This window comes from Serinus canaria, chromosome 2 (genome assembly GCF_022539315.1).
Source record: "Serinus canaria isolate serCan28SL12 chromosome 2, serCan2020, whole genome shotgun sequence".
Lineage (NCBI taxonomy): Eukaryota > Metazoa > Chordata > Aves > Passeriformes > Fringillidae > Serinus > Serinus canaria.
The window spans coordinates 101750987-101775278 of record NC_066315.1 but is presented as its reverse complement, the minus strand read 5'-3'; the positions used below and the strand labels follow the sequence as shown (position 1 = coordinate 101775278).

At 40.9% G+C, this 24292-nt stretch overlaps 1 protein-coding gene across 2 annotated transcripts in view; it reads left to right on the top strand.

Moving 5' to 3' along the window:
- ARHGAP28 (Rho GTPase activating protein 28) overlaps positions 1–24292 on the top strand; it is a 77219-nt gene that overhangs the window by 29533 nt on the left and 23394 nt on the right. For both annotated transcript variants that reach the window (XM_018908963.3, XM_018908971.3), the window contains exons 2-4: positions 12361–12560; positions 17069–17286; positions 22814–22901. In XM_018908963.3, coding sequence (XP_018764508.2) covers positions 12361–12560; positions 17069–17286; positions 22814–22901 — 506 coding nt within the window. The remainder of the gene's footprint in view (positions 1–12360; positions 12561–17068; positions 17287–22813; positions 22902–24292) is intronic.

The window sequence follows — 24292 nt, the reverse complement described above, 5'->3', positions numbered from 1 at the left end:
GCACAGTGAAAGATCTAACACAGTCATTAAAAGATGGATGAATGCCCGATGAATCTTCACCTCCTATCATGGATCATGGCTCTCTTATCTAGGCAGGTGTGGGAAGAGGAGCATGAACCCACAATGACAGAGGCCACAGCAACAGTTTAGTCGTACTCCTTTGACAGGAGTATGTGAGCTTCCAGACATGATTTACTATGTTTGCATAGCAATATTAATTACTTTTTAGTGGTTATCTTGACAAGAATATGTACAGGATTGCAAAACTCGGATAGAAACTTCAGCCAGGCTCTGTAGGACTTACAGAAGCAGTCCTTTTACTCACAGTATACTATAGCTTTAAGTCACAAACTAGCACTTGTATTTTTAGCCCTCCTCTGTAAAAAAACATCTGTGTCATTTTGGAGATCTCATTTCACCTGCCTCCGTAATTTTTAATTGATATCTTTGGAGGTGGGATATGATGAATTAGCTCTTGCCTATATAATTAATGAAGTGCTACAGGGAGTGGTTGAGGTGTTTTGATAATTACCGAATTCTGCTGTTATCTACTTCACAGTGATTTGATATCTAGGTTCAGACTCTGGGCTGTGACTGGCAGGGAAGTACTCAGCTTAAAGAGACAATTCTCTAAAGTCCTCTGTTCCATTGTCTCAGCACAACCTGGTGCAAACCCCAAAGAGCTTTCAAAATCCAGTACAAAACAGTAAATGTCAAAATAACCAAGAGTAATCCCTTCTTGTAATACATGATGTCTACAAAGGATGCTGAGGAAATTTCTAGTGCAGTTCTGGGCCATCTGAGTTTCTCCATCCCAGGGGAACATGAATGGGTATTTTGTGCCCATGTTAAGATACTTCAAACTAAGGTACCATGCCTCTATGTCTTCTGTGTTTTGAAGTCTTCCTCTCAACAAGAGCTTTTTTTTCCCTGTGAGATTTCCAAGAGCTACATCTTACTCCCCCAGTATCAATACTAAAAAACGTTAAGAAAGTCAAACCTTACACACAGGAGTCACTTGGCTGACTTGAGCAGGGCTGCTTGTTAGATTGAGAATTACTCACATCACTGAGGCACCATATTTTGTAAATATTAATAGCCTCTGTAGCTCCAAGAGATTCAGGAGCTGCAGTATATTTGAAAACCTAGCTTGGAAATACCTGGCATGCTATAGCTTTCTTCAGAGTCCTCATGGATGAAATATTTGAGACAAACCTCAAAAAACATATAAGCAGGAGAACAAAATGGTACTTGAAGGAAGCTGGAAAGCTGTTGTATTGAAAGCAGCATGTATTAGTTTTCTGATTTAAAAGGTGATTTTTCTTGTTCTGGTATTTGCCTTTTTAATGGATATTGTGAAGAAGTGTGTCTTAGTGTAACATTTCCAGCTCTCACTGGAGTCCTAGTGGTTTGGAAGCACCTCTGATTCACTTGACTGTTACATAGAAAGGTCATGTTTTTCACAGGCATGTAGTACAAACATTTGGACACAATTAGAAAACTACCACTTAAGACCTAGAGGGTATTGCCTTGACAACTCTCATGGAGATGTTCTTTCCATCTCTTTAGCATAAGCCTAGAAATCACTTTAAGATCACAGAAAACCTTTTATACTCCACTGATAGGAACTGTATAGCCAAAGTATAAGAAAATGCATTGCTTTTTTTCTCTTGACTTTTTCATTCCTCCATTGAAGACCTGAGAATATAACACACTAAATTTGATTTTGTGGTCCATTGTTTCCTCTTAATCTGGGAATTTTTGCTCTTTAGGGGTCTGTGAGGACTTATTTGGTGTTCCCATGTTGTCTCCATGAAATTTTAACCTCCACTCATTTTCAGCTCTTTTCTGTCATTTCTTAAGATGCCATTTGCCATCACCTCACCATGACCTTTCATAGTACTGGCAATGCTACTAGACTTATCTGTCAACTCAAGAGGTTCTTGCCAGCATAATTTTGTACCTACATTTTAAATGAAAACTCTCTAGACCAATCTCCAATAGGACTCTTCTACCAGGTTTTGATTTAAAATTAGATTTATGTTTGCACAGTTATGTTTGTATAATTACTAATGTCCTGAATAGGAGAGATTATCAAATAATAAACTGAAATTTAATTTTAAAGTGAGTAAAACAGTCTAAAATTTTAACTAAAAGAAGATGAGTGGATTAGCAAGAAATGCAACCTTCAATGTTCTCCACAAAATGTGGGCCAAAAGCCTATTCTGATACAGTTTTCTTCTTAAAGCTTGAAGTTGAAATGTGCAACACATTAGTAAAAACATCGATTGGTTCAACACAGACAAGAGGATTTACTTCTGTTAATATTGCCTGGCTGTTTGGGATTTTTTAGTCATTAACTTTTGTAGAATGTAAAGTGCCCTCGTTGCTTTGACTGAGCTTTTTACAAATATTTGGAACTGAGTGAAAAGAGGGGCTGATCTGTGACTTCTGCTGGTAAGGAGCTATGACAGTCAAATGCTGTTGGAGAAATGCGGGAATACATCCCCCCACTGCAATGCCCATCCCATGCCCTGCGTGTTTTGGCATTGGTGTCACCTCCCCCCTGCACAGAGAGCCTTTCTCAGTTTCTCTGCTTGCTGCACTCCCACAGAGCCTCTCACCCCACCCAGCAGCACTTGATGGAAAATGGAAAGGGAAGGGAAAGAAGCAGGGTTCTGGGACATCTGCAGACAGAGGGGTGGAAAGGGGGACAGAATTAGAGATGAGGCCTCACATTGCCTCAGGTCATCAACAATAAAGTCACAGACTGCTCAGGTCATTGACAGGAGTCTCCACCTTGATGTATTTTCTATCAGTTTCCAGCTGATATATAACCATTTTAGTTCAGGTATAAATAGAAAGCTAGTGCTCTGATATATTCTCCATCTACATTTCTTTATTCATTGCACATTCTTTATCTACACTGCTTTTAAAGCACTCTCATTAACATAAAACAGACTATTCACGAAGTGTGGAACACTTTCCAAAGGAACTCATAAAATCTTTACCAATGTACTTGAGTGGCAGAAAATAAAATTAAGCCCACATCTTGTTTTTTGTTTGGCTACAGAAATTTCCAGCAAATTTTTCTTTCCTTCCTTTCTGATTGATTCAGTATAGCTCAAAGTACAATACAGCACAGAAAATACAAGCTGAGAGTCCAGAATTGCCAGACAGCCAACCTAGAACTGCCAAGAAAAACTTAAATGGTGTACGTTTGCTCAGGAAGTTTTTGTGATTTGTAATAACTTCAACATTAGCAGTACCACGAAGAAGGATGTTCTGAATTTGAACATAAGGGATAAATTAAGCCAATGGGGTTGTAACAGTTTGTTGCAATCTGAGAATCTGATTCAGGATTTTCATGACAATGTGAAGTTATTCATCACTCTGTCAAAAGATTCAAGAATATCTTCAGTGAATATGCTTTTTCTTTCAATAAAATAACTTTAAAGGTAGTATTTTGCTTAGCTTTAAAAGTTTGGTGTGTTACTTTACACTACTTCAGTCCAGTCCTATGAATACTATCAAGCCCAATGTTCAAAACATTTTGTCATGAATACCATTCAGGAGGAAAATGTAAATGAATACATTAGAGTTACTTATTCATATTTTGTAGCTCAGCCATGGCCTTCAATATACGTTAAAAACATCTAAAGGAAAAACCAATAACTCAAGTAATGCTTGTTTGCTTAGGTCCTGAAGCCTTTGAAAAAAGTGTAATGGGTGGAGTGGTGACATTTACTTAAAAGCATTCATTAATTATAGGAAGGAAGAAAGTAATGGCTGGACTTCACTTAAAACTAAGCACAAAGAAAACTTCAAACACATATGGCATGACTTTAAGCTCCTGTTTACATATTCACTCTCTAGATGTATCTGCCTCCCTTCATTGCTTATATCAGGACCTTAAAGTGCTTACACTTGCAATATATGCAGTTTCATGAGATACCTTCCAGTAGACAATATAGTCCAGTTCCTTATGCTGTTATACCTTAAGTCAACCAAAATGACTGACTTTGTCTATTGAAGTGTTTCAGAAAGTCATACAAATACTGTGAGTTTCTTAATGATAATAATCATTCTGGTTTAAAGGATAGTTCCTCTAGAATGATATAAAAATAAAAATGTATATTCTTTCACATTTGCATCATAAATGCAGGCAATATTAGAGGATGTATTGAAAGATTTAGAAGATTTGATTCCTTATGTTTCAGTGCTTCACTGTGTCTGCTGAGTATTTTAATGTTTATTTTAAAACCCTAATTTGTGGTTCTAGAGCCAGAACTCTTCTAATATTGTCAAGTTTGCGTCTCACATGGATTTTACTTGGTTTGCTTCTTTGCTTGCTGATTTGATGCCCCACTGGAGCTCTTGAACCTGGGCATTTCCTGCAATTTTAGCTATCCTATTGTGTTATAAGTGCTGAATCTGGCTAAATGTGAGTTGCTGGCAGAGGCTAATCAATTTTATTGTGAAAAAATATTCTGGATCAGTCTGCACTTTACTTTCCTCCTCCTTCTAACTCCTTGGTACTCGTAGTTGCACACAGAAGGATGCACAGTGGCCTGATGTACTCCAGCTGACATGAGGCCATGCTGTACCCAGGGAGTGTTTACAGGGCTATTGGTTACCTTAGAAGAAACACTACCAGAGCAGTAGGAAGCAAAAAAGCATGACAGCTTTTCCACTGCCTTTTGTGAGTTTTTCCTCACTGCTACAGATAGCTCTCTGAGGAGGGACTGAGTGCATGCAGTGAACAGAGTACCAGTGTCTGACCGAATCTAATATATTTGTGCTTCCTGCTCTCCTCCTTCTTCATTTGACTCTTAACCATCTTTGCTTGCTGTTTTAGTTAACAGACTGCTTGCCCTAAACTGCAGAACAAAACACTTCTGCCTCATGCTATTTGTGTGCCTTCACTGAGTAATTCATGCCAAGGACTAGTAGTAAACACAGGGCTGCCACACAGCCTGTTTTCAGGGTCAGTCCAGGTGGAACCTAAAGGGTTTGCCTTGGATTTCGGAGTGCTCAGCTGACTAGAATCTCTCTGGGTGAGTGGCACATGGGATTTATGGAGGCATCTACTCAAGAGAAGTGGATAAATTGTACAGTGCCTGTGCAGTGAGCCTGGTGCTCCCAGAGCCTTTCATCAGCTCTGACTGATAAAGTGAGACATCCAGTGGGTTCAGTGCTCAGACACTGTACTGTAAAGTCATTTGTACTGTAAAGGCACAACAGAGCAAACATCTTCTGGAAGCACAGGGCTTTCTAAGTCCACAGTACATGGCCAACATGCCTATGTTCCTTTGCCCTACCCTGGATACATGGATTTGTTTTTCATAGGAAATAAATAGGTCTTAGGCAAGCAGTGCATTGCCTAAGAACACAACAAAAGAATTGGTCACTTCTAACAATAAATATGTGTTGGAAATGTTTAAGATGTTTGAAACAGCTGCTCATGTCCAGCTTTTGCCTCCTATAGGTCGTGTCCAGATGTTTCTTATCTTGCCCATACCCACTGAAAATTACATGTGACATATTCTGCCGTGATCTGTTCATGTTCTTAAGTCATCAGCATTGAAAACTGGCTTATACTGCTTCCTCTTAATGTATATGAAAAGGATTCTTTCCAATTAACTTGAAAAAGAATGGTTAACAGAACATACTCTTGTTAATCCTTTGGGAGCCCCTTCTGCCCTTTAGCAACAGCTTTGTTAGGAGAAAGAAGAAATAGTCCCTTTCAGATTTTGACAGACACATTGCAGCCATGCCGTGCACTGTCTCTGTTGCATCGGGCCAGCGCTGAAGTGATGTGATTGCCAGAGTGGAGGAGAGGTCTGGGTTATGTCCCCAAAGGTCACTCTTGCCAGCAGGCAATACCTAGAGAGTATATTCCCTCAACTCCCCAAGCTCAAAGGGTTTGATTGTGAGAGCCCTCACACTGGAACTCACAAACAGAGAGAGATTCTTCTGCAATCTCCATGCTTGGCTGAAGGGGGGCCACAATGTTGCCTTTGTTACAGCAGGGAACTTCCCTGCCACCTACAAGGATGTTGCTTAAGAGACAGCTGAAGAACCCAAGGTGAAATGCATTTTAAAATATTGGCAGGTAACACTGGCATGCAGATTGTGCAACTCAATCTCCTAACTTCTGTTACTACCTTGATGAATTGCAGACAAAATATAACTAAATAAACAAAGCTTTTAATTCCTGTAAATATTGCAGATATTTTCTCTTTTAAGTCTTTAAATGTTAAGATTCAGTAGACAACCCCTTTTGGTCTTAAAAACCATAGAAGCATAGAACATCCTGGGTTGGAAGGGACCACAAGGATTATCAAAGCCCAACCTCTAGCCCTGTGCATGACAGCCCCCAGAGTCACACCATGGTCCTGAGGACATTGTCCAAACTCTTATGGAGCTCTGTCAGACTGGTGCTATGACCACTTCCCTAGGGAGCCCCTTCCAGTGCCCAACCACCCTGTGCCTGAAAAAATCTGTACCTAATATCCAACTCAGACCTCAGTTGACACAGCCTCATGCCATTCCCTCCTGTCCCATTGCTGGTCACCAGAGAGGAGATCAGTGCCTGCCCCAGCTCTTCCCCTCATGAGGAAGCTGAGGACTGCTGTGAAGTCTCCCTTCAGTCTCATCTTTTCCAGGCTGAAAAAACCCAAGTGATCTCAGTCACTTCTCATACAGCTTTCCCTGGTAGACAGTTCACCATCTTTGTAGACTTCCCTTGTATGATCTCTAATAGCTTTATCTCTTACACTGTGGAACCCAAAGCTGCACCCAGCACTCGAGGTGAGGCTGCCCCAGTGCAGAGCAGAGCAGGACAGGACAATCCCCTCCTTTGCCTGGCTGGCCATGCTGTGCCTGATGCCTCCAGGACAGGGCTGGCCCTCCTGGCTGCCAGGACACTGCTGACCCATGTTCAACTTGCCATCAACAGGACCCCCAGGACCCTGTTTTGTGGTGCTGCTCTCCAGTATTTTGCTCCTCAGTCTGTGCATATATCCAGGGTTGACCCACCCCAGGTGCAGAATCTGGAGTAAAATTCAAGTTGACAGAAACATATTTTGAAGAATCTTTTGTAGACTACAAAGACAGGCAAAATAGAGAATTCTTATGTTTTGAAATCTAACCAATACAGTAAGGTGATAGCTTATTTTCAAACCCGTCTTTGTTAACAAAGAGTGATGAGATTCACATGTTTTTGGCATTCTGCTGGGCCACAGGATAAGAAAATTAATGAAATAAAACCTTCCTTTGCCTCTCTCTCAAATACTCTTTTACAAAGCAGGGCAGCGTGACAGCAAGAGTGACCATGCTATTTAAATATTTGCTATACCAGATGCTGGAGAGAGGAAAAGGAAGCTTTAGCATCCACTGTCTAGGACTTGCCTAACATCTGCAAGATAATCAGAAACAGAAGTGTATAGATGGAGTTGGGGGGATGTTGTCTGATAAATACCCTTCTCTGTGATCAGAAGCCATGAAGCATGGGGAGAAGGAAATAAGCAGACCCCAAACAGTGCAGGAACAAGGTCACCAGGAAGGAACCAGAAAAGGAGAGATTTGGGTCAAGAGTGAACTGTGCACAAAAATACTAATTCCCATTGCTGGTCTCTTCCTTTGCCTGGAATTTGTATACATTTTATTTAGAAGAAAGAGAGATATTGGTACATGACTGCTAAAAATTCTGAACAGTTCTTAATAACAGGAATAAATGTTTTTTCCCTGTCAATGCAAGCTACTATCCCCTTTTATACATATGGGAAAAGCTAAGCAGATGGTTATCCTGATAGAATTATTGCAGTGTGAAAAGGTGGATCTTCATCCTACAATGACCAGGACAATTTGATTCCTTCACCTTTCCCATTCTCATAAATGTGACTAATTGTGGTGAAGCAGGCTCAGGACCCACTGAAAAAAAAGAAGGATGACAGCCCACAAGAATAAGATGTCCTCTCCCTCTGTGTAAACACCAATCAATTGCTGTTTTTAACTACAAGATGGCTTTATTGCTCCCATTTGTTTTATGGATTCTTCACCATCCATTACTTGATTAAACTCAAAATACAAGCCTGGCTTTATCATTACTGAGCCTGTGAGCAATGATTAATTGTCACTGAGCCAGCTCTTTGTGTGGTTTCACAAACCTTTACTTTGAGGATAGGGTGAGAACAGTTTATTGGATTTGGCTTGGCTGTTCTGAAATCCATGGGTGGTACTAGACCCTGAACACACTAGTGCAGTACATGTGCAAGATAAAATAGAGGGTCAGGAGGCCTGCTTAGCTGATGCATTTCATCAGTGTTATAGATATACACCAGGCCAAAACCAGAGTCAAACACAGCTGAATTAGCTTTCTAGTGCCCCATAGAAATACCCTCCTTCCCTGCAGTAGTTTTTCCACTGAAAGCTTTCTAAATTGTATCGTATTTCTCCTTCCTGACACTCTTTAACTCTTTCTTCTGCAAATATCCAGTAATAGACAAGTTCTTTGATAACATTATTTCTTATATACTTTTCCCTTCTTTTTCTTTTCTTTCTCGGTGTTTTATGTGGCTTTTCTTTTTTATTTTATTCCATCCCGAAAAACATTTCAGCTCATTCAGTGGAGTTGCTGTAATTTTCCCTCAGTGCTTTTAGGTTCATACTCCTCTCCCAACTTTTTCCATCGAGAAAGCCAGGATCTGAGATCCCTCCTGTGTTCAATTTAATCAGCATTTCAGATTAGCTCACTACTACCCATGTGTGTGAGGGAACAAAAGAAACTTAGCATGAACTTTGCGATTGCTGCTTGCTTAACAGGACTGGTTTACAACTTTTCTGTAGGAGCAGCAGAATCAGCTTAGTGAAAACTTTTTATTGTTCTGAACTTCTCTTGAGACACTGAGAAAAAAGACTTGAGGGTGAAAAAGGTGTCAGAACAGAGGTTGTCTGCTGCAAGGGTTCCCAGGTAACAAGCAACCTGGGCTTCTTTAGCTGTTTCTGAGACAGGCAGATTGCTGAGTCAGTGCTCTTACAGTGTCCTTCAAGAATTAATTAAAAGCAGTGAAGAATATGCTTTGCTTCCTCTGTAGGATTTTTTTTTTCCTGAATCTGTTTTGAGCAGCTTTGGCTGGAGGAAATGGGAGACAACTGCCATTATCACGTAAAGGCAAGACCACTTCCTCCAGGACAAAAGTCACAGGTATAGGGGTCAAAACAGCAGCTGGAAGTCTTTCAAACACATGAGCTTTAATTAGGCAGACTCAGAATAATTGGAGAAGGTTTGTACCAGACCACCTGGAAACAAGCTTCAGATGTTTACCTGTAAGGATGAAGCACCTCTGCCTAACCTTTCTTGTTGCTGGAATTTTACACAGCTAGATTTAATCTGGGTTGAGATAACAAGCCTCAAATATGAAATTCTCAGGAACTTTGTTCAGCTGATTTTCCAAATAAGCTCCATACTTGTAATATTGTAAATTGTAAATGCACATTAATTACACAGGCACCTTAGACATGTTTGACAGAGCTGGTTGCCACAGCAGTTGTTGCTGTTTTACATGGTCTATTTAATCAGTTAGCTTTCTGGTATGGTAAAATTACAAAATAAGCACACTCACCGTGGGGAGAAAAGCAACAACCCACTAAGCCTCTTTCTTCCTCATATGGGGAAATAAAAAGCCTTGGTCAGAGCCAGCTGAAGTGCTGGTGGAGTCAAAGCCCAAGGATCAGTGTGGTGTGGCGCCTGAAGAGCACCAAGGTCGTGGTCAGGATTCACACTGGGAGGCAGGAAATGTTTAAATTCCCTGACCATGAGTAAATGATGGGAGCCAGTGATGCTATCAGGGATGCCCTCTTCTCGTCCCAGCTCGTGTTTGGTTCCAGAATGGTGAGAGCATTCCTTCCTGCAGTTGCTGGCTCAGGAGCTCTGGGCTGTGCTGTACAGCATGTGTAGGGACTGAATTTCCACAAAGGTTTATATTAAGCAGGGACATGAATTTCTCAGTGAGCAGCAGTGTTGGGGTCTCAGGCCCCAAGCTGAAGAGGAGGCTGGTGAGGGACAAGCTGTGGCAGGAGGACAGACAGCCCTTGGCATCTCCTCTGCTTGCACAATATCCAGTGAACGGAGGCCCCAAACACCACTGGAGTTCCAGGCAGCTTTGCCTTTTTCTTTATTTGTGTTCACTATCATCCTTTAAACAAAAGAGCTCAGGTTTTCACAGCAACAAGCAATGGGTTGGTGGGTGCTGTTTGCCCTATCCCACCTAGCTGCCAGCTGAAGAGATGGAGTTTTCTGGCTGCTTCTCAGGAGTTCTGCTTCTGCTGGTTAAAACCTCTGCTCAGGGATGCTTGGTACAGTATTAACTCATCATATTTAAGTCCAGTGACCCTTGCATTTTTCTTACTTGCTAATGTGAGGATGTGACATAGATGAACCCACAAAAGAAAGGGAAATCCATACAAAAACCCCAGAGGCTGACGAGTCCATATACATAATTCCAGTGATTATAATTTATCAGGTACCCCAGCCATGTGAGGCTTTGGGAACAAAAGCCAACTGAAACTCACATCTCCCCAGAGGGAGAGCTACAACAAAAGCATTTTAACCACACTTGTGTCACAAATTCCTCTCGCATTTGGCGACCGTGGCTTGTTCTAATTAAAACAACAACAGTTTCAGTGCTGTGTTTTAAAGCAAACAAACTGTTTATGAGAGGAGAAACGGAGAGAAGCACTGAAGACAGCACTTCTCTTCCCAGAGAACAAATATCCACCACCACATAGCATGTTCTCTCCTGCTGCAGTGTTGTCACCCACCAAGCTTTGCTTCCCAGCTTTGCTTCCAAGAGCACGAGGGCTGATTTGGTAGATGAATCATCCATATTACACCTATGAGTCTTCAAAAAAAAAAAAAAAATGAAGGCCTGAGCTTTGCCCTTTGTAAAGCCTGATCATGTCCGAAGCTGGGTTTGTTGTGCTCTGTTGTTTCCACCACAGCTCCCCAGACTGAGGCTCAGATCTAGCCCAGAAGGACTTGCCCAGATAAAGTGGGGAGGCCCTGCAAGCCCCAGGGAAGCATTCAGCCCTTCACTGGCAGGGAAGGATGAAGCAGAGGCAGCAGCATAATGAGGGAAAAGCATGCTCAGTCAGCTTTATGAAATAATACATTGTTTATACATCCATTAGGAAAACTTTGATAAGGAGGGAAACACTGAAGAGGAAATAACTTTTTTTTCTAGTGGAGTAAAAGTGATGCCTGTGGTTTGAAACAAAAGTGTTTTGGCAGGATCATGCCATACAGAAGAGGAAGAGAAAGGGAAACTGCATTTGAATTAATTCTGATAAGTGAAGGTCAGAAGACCTTATGTCAGAATTTTCCATTAATTCCTATGGTCTAGACCTCTGCCAAAATTGTGTTACCTCCTAACTCCTTTGTACAAATATTGTTGTGGTTATTACTGCTGATTACTCTGTCTACTGCAATTACACATACAAAAGCTGTTTACAGTATTGCAGTCATAATAATGCAAAAGAACAAAGTCAGACGATTTTCATGATGGGTGTTATATGAGATTTTGAAGGAATTTGTATAACTCTCTTCAGCTGCAAGTACTTACAGTGGGGAAAGGACAAGAACAAAAGATTGAGGAGGAAACTTTGTTTTAATTCAAACCCTGTATTGAATCTTAACTTGAAACTTGATTTTTGGTGAATCATGATTTTTTTGAACCTGTGATCAAAACCTTTGTTTGATGTAGAATATACTACTTTAATTCAAAGTCAAGTTTTGTTTGAAATTATTTTAACTTAAGGAAAAATCTCAAATCTTTTTTAAAGGATTTTCAAATAAAAAGTAATTATTTTTCCAAATTAAAATCTTTCAAGTTTTTTTCTTTTTTGGAGTGAAGATGAGTTTGTAAAATATTTCAGTGTTCCCAATTCTCATTATTTTTCCCCAGAGAAGTTTTCACTGAGGCATTTCAGCCAATAAGCAAAACAGGAAGGAATAGAAAGAGAAACTGAGGCAAAAAGAAGTGAAAATAGTTTTCCAGTGTCTCTTTAGATGGATACCAGTATTAGAAATAGAAATTGTGTTTCCTGAGTTCCCTCTAGACTGGGAAGTACTGAAGGACATTAAAGAGATAAATTATCAGATGCAAAGTACATGTCCAGCCATTACTGTTGTGAGCAACGGAGATCATGACAATCACCAGAACTGTGCTTGGCCTCTGAAGTCTTGTTCCCTGCTTCCTGGTACAGCCACAGGTCAAGCACTGGCTGCCTGCTCCATTTGCATGGTGCAAGTTAGCGTGATAGAAAGATGATTTTCTTTGTATGGCTTTCTCTTTTCAGAAAGTCTCTCTCTCGTTGTCGAAGAATTAACAGGATGCTTTCCAACGAGTCAACACCTCCTGCCTTCTGCCGCTCCAATTCTCAGGCCTCCACGGACAGCACTTCCATGGAGGACTTCTGGTGTGAAGTGGAGAGCATCAAGGAGAGCAGAGAAGGTGGATCTGAAGAAGCAATGCTCTTGGAGTTCAAACCTGCTGATGGTGAGCACATGAACACCACTCATTCCTTTTTCCCTGGCTTTGCTCCTCTCTAAAGAGTCATGCCCTGATCTCCTTCTTCATGTCACTCAGTCTGAGCAGAAGTACTAGTCTGGGTCTATGATCATTGTAACTCCTCTTGTGAACATTGCAGTTAACCACTGGCAAGAAACAATAATTGTCTGGTTTATGCACTGGAGATAGTAATCAACTTCTGAAGTGAGTTTTGTTGCATTGATTTTATTTGTGCTTTGGGAGGACAGACACAGTGTAATTCAGAGAAGAGAGGCACTCAATGAAAACTGAGTTTCCAGCATTAAATAGGTTAAACCAGAACATTTAAAGTAGCAAAATGTTAATTAAGTATGCTATAATTTTAAACTTTTAGGCTTTTGATAGGGTATGATTCAGAAATTATTAAAGTCTTGAAACAGTTTTTGGTTAGATGTAGTATTCTGCTATCAGGAATTTGATATCTGCCTGTTTCTCTGACATTGCCCAATTAAGATATCATTTAAGGAGAGTTTAGAGATAAGTCTGAATGTTGGGATGCCTACATTGTTCAGGCGCCCCATTTGACCAAATTCATTCATCATTTATACAACGTATCCTGAAGGCATCAGTGCCTCATTCTGTTACCTTAATGTTTTCCCCTCTCGTTAGGCACTGTATTTGGAAAAACATGCAGTAAGCGATAGCTTGTTGCAACGCACCTTTGTGTTAGATGATTTGATAACATCTAGAACAGTGGTTCTCATTTTTTTTTCCCAGTTAGGACCCCATCACAAATGCATTAGATTGTGTAACAGGAAATACCAGGTGTTACTATACAATGAAACCAAATTTCTCCTGAGGTCGTGACCTGCTGATAACTGCTGCTACCCTTCTGTGGCTCCTGGCCCCTGGTCTGGTAACTACTGATGTAGGGACAGATTTTGAAACGATGGCATGTTCTTTCCATACAATTATTAACATGAGTGATGATGTACTTCTCCTACCTTGACGTGCAATGGGATGTCATTAATTCTGCTACCAGGAAGAATGGTCCTTTATTAAGCAATCACATACGCAGCCAGTCATGGTAAGTAACCCATGGAGAGGTATCTAGCTCCAGCCACGTGCTGTTTCCATGGGAAACACCTCCCATTCACTAGTTTCCAGCTGGGCTCTCCTGGAAGCAAAAGGAGAAGACCACCAGAAATCTTGGTCTGCTGTGAGGGTTATGATCAGTCAGCCTAAATCCACTGTTCTGCGTTCCTCTGTTTCCTATTGGGAAAACTCTTGTCTGGTCATACTCTTTAGCTTGGAGACTCCATAAGGAGATTGTGAGCCTCTTGGTGCCTCCTCCATGCTATTGTCAGCAAAAACGAACAGGTGTCCCTGACTCATCTGGACAGTCAGGGGAATGACACAAATCCATGAGCTGCCAAGCTGGAAAACTTAATAGGACAAGGCAATACAGGAGCTTACTTTCCAGAAGCTTTTCCATCAGTTTCATCACTGCTGAAGTAAATCTTCTCCACTGCCCGAACTCTGCTGCAGTCCCATGTTACCATGTCTGAGTACACCTCATCAAATCACATTGATTTTTTCCCCTTTGCCCTGAATTAAAAATGAGACTGCAAGTCAAAATGCAATACATCTCCACACTTCATTTACCTTCATATTGTTGTCTTAAGTGCATATATATGTCTTGCATACACCCACACACAATCAGGCAGTGCTTGTCCTAGTTATTAACGTCAGGAATATATTCAGTCTGGGATTGTAAATCTTGGAAATAATAGTGAGTTCTATAAAGGCCCTAATAGGATAATACTCCTTGCCAGTGATCAAAACACTAAAAATCAATGTGGAAACCCTCAGGGCAAAAATAAAAGCAAATATTCATTTCAGATGTCTTTGAGAGGAGGAGATGAAGATCCTTAAGAAGGAGGCCAAAGGGTGCTAGAAGCCAGGCAGGCATGACTGTCAAAACCTCAATGTGATTTGCCAGACATCATGTGCAAAGGGCAGACAACAGCATACTTATTCTGTTGATGCTAGCAAATATAGTCAAAAAAGAACAGAAGATCATGACAAGTGACACAAGGGATGAAAATGTAGGGAGGAGAAAGTCATGGTGTATTTAAGATGCCCACGCTGTGCAGAATTGCTTTACAACTTTTGTTACAAGGCTTGAATGCTGTGAGTTATTTAAGGTTATATCTCTGGGCTGTCTCAGGTTATATCTGAGATTCAAAGCAGGACACATCTCTTTCCTAGCAAACTCTTTGAGAAAACGAGAACTACTCTCAGTTATTTGTCTTCTGGTGGAGCAGAATCAAACACAGTATCAGGGCTATGCTGTGTTAGTAGCTAACACTATAAAAATAATGCTTTCTTAAACAACGTGGGGGTGGGGGGTTAACCTTAATTTAATACCAGTGTGTCATAAAATTTTGAGCATTTTTTAATGCAATAATTTCTTCTCTTTAGTACTTTTACTCCTCTGATTGCTGTTGCTATGTGTTAGTCTATTGTTTGTGTGTGGTTGGAACAGGTAAAAGGAAAAGCCAGAGAAAACAAGTCACAGGGTGGCTTGTAAGCAGGCCGAATTTAATGTCTGCCCTGCTATTTTTCATAGCAAGTTTGATTACAAGCTCAATTCTTGGAAAGAATATGTCAGGAGAAAAGCAAAAATTAATGTTATTTAAAAGCTGAAACATGGACAGATGTGGCTCCAACAGTGGCACACGAGAAAGAGAAGAGACCTTCTTAGAAAGAAGAGTGAAAATGGCTGAAGATTGCTGGTTCAAAGCTTACAGAGAAGGTAGAGTAACAGTCTTCATCCTGTCTGTGGATAAGAATGGATAAGAGCAGAGACAAGCTCTTTCACGGGATACAGGGCTGGTCCCACCCCTGGCTAACGCAGAGCAGGGACTTTGGAAGCAGCTATTTTTGTAGGGCTTTGTAAAGAGGCAGGGCAGCTAACAATGAAGTCAGTGATGGCACATGTATAAGATGCTTTTGCTTGTCCCTACAGCCAATCCTGTAATTTTCTCTTTTGTGTATGTAAGTGCCAAAGTGCAGCAAACTGGTGTCCATCAATCAGCCTGCATTCTGATGTCAAGAAGAGGCAATAAAGGGAGAGTGGAAATACCAACCTGCCATTAAGACTGGTGCTGGGACAAGAACAATAAGTGCATTGACGAGTTGTTTTATAGAACATGCTGCAAATTAATCCATTTCCTGCTTGACATGTTTATTTGTAGTACCTCTTCTTCAGTCAGGGCTGGAACGAAATTACTGTCCTGTGTCAGGCAGCTTATTGCTGAGCTAGGATTGCTCACAAAACTGAAATGAAGGTCCTCAACATCTCCTGTATAAATAGAGATTTTAAAAGACTGTGACTGTTTATTTTAAAAAGAACATAAATGAAAAAGCAGTGACAACAAAGTTTAAAATTACTGAATGATTCAGAGAAAGTAGATTGCTACCTTCTCACAGTCAGATAATGACAGGGCATATTCATTTCAGGTAACAGCTAGCAAGCTGCAAACCTATATTGCCTGCACATGGACAGGTTTTGGTAGTGAGGGGACTGCAGGTGTGGCTTTGTGAAAAGATGCCAGAAGCATCTGCCATGTCCAACAGAGCCAGGATAGAATACAGTTCTTTCCACAATGCACACCCTCACAATGGAACCAATTGCAGTATTGAACCAGTTGGGAAGCAGATATTGAACAGATTAAAGAAGGTATCATAATTGAGATCCCAAAAAACACTGGGGTGTACAGTGCTAGTGAGTCTTTAATAATTAGAAGTTAGGGTAATACCTGGAATGCCAGGATGGCTATTTCTGCATCTTCCTCCCTTACATGACCTCTTAGACACTTACCCCTTCCTGGCCCTTGTTCTTCAGTGAGCAGCCCTGGTTCTTAATCATCTTGTTCAAAACAAGCAGTTGGACCAGGTGGACATCACCCTTCTCTCAGTGTGGCTTCTTCACCAGCTACCAGCCAACCCTCTGGAATCTGGAATTGCACCAGTAGAGTGCAAATCCATTATTCTGTTGTATACACACCTCCAGTATTTCTGCTATTTGAATTGGAATACCAATTTTATTTCCAACAGCCAAATGGCTTTCTGCAGGACACCATGCTACAAATGGTGAGCGTGGCATAAATGGGAACTGAGGGGATTTATGTTTTTGAATTAGGGGTTAATTTTAGGGACCTTGCTTTGTCAGGCTGGTTACTCTGCTGCCTTCTTCACAGGCATATGCTGATGAAAAGCCTCTTCTGTTCTCCTCATAAGCCTCTCTTGTGCAGACATTGACAAACTGAAAGTTTTTTGAGGACAATATGTTTACAAACCTTACTTAACTTGCACTTGTGGCCTAAGAAAGGTTGGAATTGGAGTATTCTCAAGGTAAAGGCTGTGGTACCAGTCCCATCATGCAAGCTCTTTTCCTTCAGCCTCCTCTCCCTTCCTTGCCAGGCTTATTAACATGCTGTCTTCCTCCACAGAAGGGGAGCTGGAGGCGGAATGGCTGCAAGACGTAGGTTTATCCACGTTGATCTCAGGAGCTGAAGAGGAGGACGGCCAAGCCCTGCTGTCCACTCTGACCAGAACTCAAGCTGCTGCTGTACAGAAGAGGTACAACACCTACACTCAGACCCTGAGGAAGAAGAACAAGCACACAGTCCGGGATGTGCGAGATATCTTTGGCGCCAGTGACTCTCCTGTAAGTGTCCCCATGCATGCCTTTGATCTTAATTTTTATGCAATTTGCAAGTAGCTCACCAAAGTTTCTGCCAGACAGGAACCCTTTCCTGCTGACAATGCACAGACAGTCATTAGCAGTTTCTGGCCATAACACCAGACTTTTAATGCTGTATGCAGTACATTTGAGAGGAAAGGAAGAAACCAAATGCAGTGGTGCACAGTTTTGTAACTAACCTGTAACACAAAGTTGTATCTGTTGCCAGCCTTTCTCCTGCAGCCTCATGTCAAGACTAACATTTACTCCTTTATTTTTTGGAAATTGGTGAGTTACTCTTGGCAGCTATTCAAATTTTTGATGGCTTCTGGGGACTCTTGCTATTTACTCAGCAGTCTCAGTGGTGAAGTAAAACTTGTCTGATGAAGCAACTGGGGTTCAAATATGCATAAGCAATTAAACACCTGCCAGCACGATTGTAACTTGTACACTGGCAGTTACATTTCACTTACATAGCAAACAAAAACCTATTAACTGTTCATTTGCTTCATGGCTTCAGAAATCAGCAGTACCTCTGGAGGTTTCATCCACTTTTCCCTGAGGATAGCTCTGAATACACCAGCTCCTGTCAGTACATTTTTTGATTCTGGTGAACACAGTCAGCTGTGTAAGTTTAGTCCACTGCTCAAAGCAACACACCTGTTTTTATGTTTATCACTTATGAAATCTTAAATAGGAGTCACCAATAAGATCACGAGCTCACCTTTGAAACTAATATTAAAATTGTTGCCATTATAAAACTCCCAGAAACTATTTTTTCATCATGGCATTGCTTTGTCCTTTCCTATTTGTTCTACCATCTCCTCAAGGCTTGATATCCTAAGTTATTTTAAAAAAATTTTGGAACAAAAATTGTAGCTGCATACTTATGTTAAAATTACAAGGATATAATGTCCAAATATTTAAACTTTTTGTTTTCAAATTCAATATCTGGATTCCTTTGAATCTCTTGCACATATCCTACAAATACATCCAGGAGCATCCAGTAGTTTCCTGTGGACAGACTTTCTTTCATGAGAGATATCAGGCATGTTTGCATGAACATTAAAAAACTGGTGGTACTCCTAGTTAGATTAGCTCACTTCTCCTGATTTAAGGTGTTTAAATTTTTTTACAAAAGTTTTCTAATAAACTTTTGAGTTTTCTAATAAATTTCAGTTAGCCAAATAAGCATTGTACGTTTCCTCTCAGATGGGCACATTACTGATTTATTTTTGACCTGCTTATTTTCCCCTTCTTACTTGATAAAGTTTCTCTCTTGCAAAAGGAATTTGAATGCTCAGAGCAATTGCCCTTCAAGTCAGTGTTTTACCTCCTCCAAAATTCAGTTCACTTACTAGTTCTGCCTTGTGAAAGTCTAAAAGATAAGATCAAATAAGTAATTAAGTCTTCTAATTCTTCTTCCCACAAAAATATGCAGTTCTGCAGGTGCTGACCTAGATGTTAAACCCAGATGCCCAAACACAACTGCAGAGCACACCATCACCTCCCTCCAAGAGCCCGTGTAACACTGTACTTCTGAAAGCCTGCAAGGCCACAACTCTCTAATTTTCCAATTCACCATTGCTCCTATCTCTGCTGCTTGTTACGGGATTTAGAAACTCTGCCCTAATTATCAGCCCTTCAGGGATAAACACACTTCAGGAGGGCTTGTGTCCCTGTCCTAAGGGTGTCTCAAGTAGTTTTTTAAGGGGGTATCAGCAGTCCCTGGAGCTTTGCTGCCTCTTTGGGCACGGCCCTACAGCTGCCAGAGAATCTCTGTGACTAATCAGTTTGGGGAAGAGAAGCACATTAAAAACAGCCCTGCCAAAAGAAAAGAGTGGCAGGAGATGGGGACAGGCAGATCTTTTCAGCACAGCTGGGGAAGAGAGGCTGGTGAGGAGACTGCTTGAAATGACATGCGGTTTTGCTTTCCCATCCTGCCTTTTAGTTGGGAAGGGCAGAAGTAAACAGAACATGCTGCAAATAGCAAATCAGATCTAATTGTTTCACTTAACTCTATAATCCTCCCCATTAGGAGAATGGATTTACACCTCTTCCCAACAACCTAAGAATCACAAGAGCCCAGAGGGATGGGTCACAGGATGGATTACTCTCTTCCTTGGCTAATGATGAGAGAAAAGGGGATTAGCTCACTAGGGTCACCTGAGATGAGATTTAGGGGACCACTAAAGAGGCATAAATTAGTTGTCATCTGGAGTGGGGGAAGAAAAAGATAGATTTGCCCTAGTTTTTTCCTCTCTGTTCTGATAAAACCCTGCCAGTTAGATGTTTTGCTATTACTGCCTAGTGGCCAGGCTCTGTATGGGTCAACACGGAACAAAAGTTGCTTTTCCAGCCATCCTGCCTTGAGGTCCATGCCCTCATGGCAGGAGTGTCCCCTCAACAGACAAAATGGACTGAAATAAAAGGAAATGCAGCTATTCCTTTTCTTGTTTTGGGAGCTTTTGGGGATTTTTTTTTTCTGTTGCCTGTCCTGGAAAGGAGCCGTGATCCCTAGGGGCAAAATGTGCTACCCCTGTGGTTACAAAAGCCACACCTGGGCAAGTAGAGCAGCCTGTCCCAGCTGAGGTGCTATTGCTCTGCTTCAGACAGGTCCACAGCCAGCAAACTCGACTGACAGCCACATTACTGAGTTTTAAATTGGATGGTTTATTAATCACAGTGGCCTGATTTTCCTTACTGCTGGTACCCTGCTGCTTCCATCAGACGCTATCGGCTCTGCTAGTGCTCAGAGTTTAGAAAAATCAACAGCAGAATCCAAATGGGGGACACACATACATACATTCTGTCATTGGAGAGAGGAGATGAAGCACTGTGCTCATTAACAACCCAACCCTGTACATTGTAATTAACTAAAACTCCTGAAGACTTTCTACAAGCATTTTGCTTCAGCAATGCATGACACAATCATGTCCTAGTTAAAGAAGAATCACTTACTAACCCTATTTGCATGAAAAGGTGTTTGTGATGGCAGTGCTTGGAAATATGAATATATTCAAAGCATGGGCAAATTGTATCCTGGCCAGAGCTATAAGGGTATCCTCCTTTGCCTTTATTTCCTTTAGCATCAGGGCTGAAAATAAAATTTGGTCTCTTTGGTGCTCCAGTGATTTGGCTTTACATCTCTACAATGAGTGTAGCTACTAAAGAACCGTCCATCCACCTCATCTCCATCCTCTCCTTGCTTTTCTGATTTCATCTTCCCATTGGAAATTCCTGTGTGTTGTAGCAGTAAACATTTGGCTCATTTTTAGTGTATCTAATGAATCACTTTCAGTCAGAAATCAGGATATGGGAAGCCTCACCTTTGCTGAAGCCCCAGGCAAATGAATAAAGCTGTCCTAGTTTATTTAAGGACACAATTTGACTCTTGGTCGTTCACATTGATTGAGAAAAGGTCTTCAAAAGTTCTTTAATTTTCTTTTACCCTACAGAAATAATCTCAGTCTTTAAATTCACGCATTGAAAAGGTTTTATACCCAGTCTTCCTAACATTAAAAAAAAGTAAGGGCAGTGGGGGGAAAAGGAAGACATTTTCACAAAAGAGACGTAGATTTGGTTTCGTTATAGATTCTCACTGTGGAGTCTGGGAAATGGGACTGAGAATAGGTCATTTTCAGGTATCCCAGTTATTGTGCACAGTTCACATTATTCAATTCCCCAGGCTAGGGCTGCCTGCTGCCAGCCCTGCTGGGTGCCAGGCAGAGTGTGCAGTCCGCTCCATCTTCCATATCTGTGTCTGCCAGCCCTGCTCTGCTTATCAGCACCAGGATACTGCAGGTGCTTCACGACTCATTTCACCCATGGAACAAGGCTGGAAGTGGGTTTTTCTTAATTAACTAGACTGACTGTTAATCTATTCTGAATATTGTTCACAGGGCCAGACACTTTGAGAACTGAAAGTACATGAGCCAGTTGATAATATTTACCATTAATTTCTCCATCTGGATCTTAAGCAAAAGCATAACTACTTTTGTAGTTGATTGCTGAGACAAGTTTAGCAATCCTCCCTACTTCTACAGAAGAATTTCCCATCAGAAATTTATAGTTCTTTTTTATGTCCTGAAGCTTTTTGTGTAAATGTTGTGGGATTTTATCATAAAAGTATCCAGCTCTCTTTTTTAGAAAGTCTATGATCCTTACAGTCTTCTGGCAAAGGAAGCCCATGTGACTCAGATCCTGTTTGCTATCAAGTTCACAAGCCATTGAATGGACTTTCTCAGGAGAGATTTTATTCATGTTACATTTGTCTTTGTTGCCCAAATAGCTCAGAGGATAAGATTGGATAAAACAACTGAAACGTTATTTCAGGCTTCCAATTAGAAGAGCTGCCTGTCTTTTAAATATCTGACATTTTTTGACAGCCTGAACACTTCTCCCACACATTGACTACAACTGGGGAAAACAGAATTTTTGCCCTGAGGCATTGCTACTTGTTGATAAACAGCTGACTTAGCAATTTAAAGAGCAATTAAAAGAGCTGGTATTAAGGGCTCATGGGGGCCTATAGCTACAGGTTCAGCTGGAAAACTGGGTCTGTTCCATCAGGTGTGTGAGAGAGCAGGTTTGAGAAGGGCTGGGTGCTTCAGGGCTTCCCACGATGATGCAGAAAACAGCAGAAAAAATGTTAGACAGGTTTGGAACATTGTAGTTCCTTTCAGTGAGTAACCTTCAGAGCAGTTTTATAATTCCTGACCTTGTTTTTGGTTTTTGGTTTTTGTTTTTTCCTCAAGAACAAATAGTTGAACTGCTATTTCCCATGGAACACAAACACTCAGATTTGTCTTTATGAGCCACAAAACTGCTGAGGACAAGGCCAAAACTCCACTGCTAAGAAGAGGTGACACTGCTTGAAAGTCACCCTCTGGGCTGCCAAGGCACTTCTCAGCAGTGCAGAATGGTTTCTGGAGTGGAAAGAAATGAATTTGAATATAGAAAATGTCTCTTTGTTCCCTCAAGTTGTTTGTTGCAATTGACTGATAAAAGCATTAGTGTTTAACCTGTGGGAGGACATCCATCCTTTAATAGCTTTCTGGTGCCCAAATCACAAGAGGTAGCAGACTGACTGATTTCTGACACGTCCCTGGGAATAGTGGGTATTCAACATGTGCCAGAGAGTCTTCAAAAAGATTTGTGGCCAAAATTATTAAAGCCAGGATGAATTACAATTTGAGGAGGACCTTTCAGTTAGCCTAATTCTGTACAGCAATTTACTTAGTTAATTCCAGTCATTTTATAGGACAGGACTCATTAGGTACAGCAAGCTGCAGTATTACTGACTTCCACACGGTCCAAATCTGTGCAGTCTGGGGAAGATTGATTCTCAGTCTTGGCTTTGAAAAATATACTCTGAAGAATCACAACAGATTGTTTAATCTTGTCAAGAGAGTGTAAGCTGAGAATGATGCACCTTTGCTTGAACTGTAGCAGTTTCTGTCCATAGAGATGTGCCTTCACTGCAGTCTGATCATTTTTCCTTGCCTATCAGCCCACATTTGAGGCAGTTCCAGTGTCACCAGTATCTTCTAATGGTATCCAGCTTCCTGGGCAGAAGCCAGTTTGGAAATCAGTTAGCTGTGAGTATGACTACATGTAACCATGTTCACTTCCTCTCAGTAACATGGCAGACAGAAGGACCCTTTTCTGGTTCAGGGGTTGGTCCCCTCTTTTACGTTGGGGCAGTGATTTCTTTAAAATTGTCGTCAGCTTATTGTCATGCAGGAATCAAAGTTTCCCATTAAAGATCAATGTTGTACAGACACAGACTGCTGCCCTTGAGGCATCAGCATCCAAAAAATGCTGATCATTGCAAGGCTGGGAATGTGAAAATAATCTGTAAGCAATATCATGCAGAATTGGTCCAAAATATGTCATCAGTGTATTTTCTTGTTGCAAATCAAAGCAGTATATTTCCTCCACATTTCTTCTACAGTACTGCAGAAATTGTAGTATTAGAAATTTATAATTTATCTAGTTCTGCCCTGTTATTCTGATCTGTGAATGGTGTTATCCCTTAAATTCTTTGCCCTGACAGTGATTGGCAGTGCTAATGAAAGTAATAGCCCTCCTATACTCAGTGTCTGGATAATTGTCAGCAACCTTCCACAAAAATGTCCATCTCTTAGTCTGAAAGCTCTTCTCATCACTATTGTTCAGGGCTTAACTAAAGGGATATGAATACCCAAATTTCTAAACTAATCCCTTGGATGTTTACCTCTGGATACAGTAGCACAGACATTTTCCTTGGTGGCAAAAGCTGCTCTGCTGACACTTCTGCTCTGCAAGCAGTTTTACTGAAACAAATGAGGAACCAAATGCTCAGAGGTACCATGAGCAGTCTGTGGTGCCGTGTCCAAAGGTGGAAAGAGAGATGGAAAACTTCTTAAATGGCTTGGACATTAGACAACAACTAAAGCCACAGTTCAGAAACCAGAAGCCACCTAATAACACACAACTTTTTTCATATCAGACTTGTAAAATATGTGGTGTTGCAAAAAAGTCCCTGTAACTCTAAATGCAATGATTCAGAGAACAATGGGGCATGCACAAGTTTATAAGACATGTTATGTTTTTTAATTCACTTTCTGATTGCCATGGCTTTTGAATACACTTGTGTCATGTTAGTAAATTCTTCTCTGTAGTCCTGGGGGCTGAAATTTTACTTCATTTTCAATTAAATTTATGATTCCATCCCAAATGGATTAAAGAGCTGAACCTTACAGGAAAACTTAAAATTTACCTGAGATACTTGAGATCCATCAAGAAAGTTGGCAACCCTGTAGCTCATTTATGTCTTCACACTTTGGCCTCCATGACAATAGCGTATTTCTGGACTTGATTGTACTGATTCCAAAAATTTTCCTCTGACATCCATTAATTTAAGGAGGTGACTAAATTTTAGAGAAGACCAACAAGTCATTTCAGAAGTCTATAAATGCCAGTAGATATAGTGTTTTTCAAACTGGAA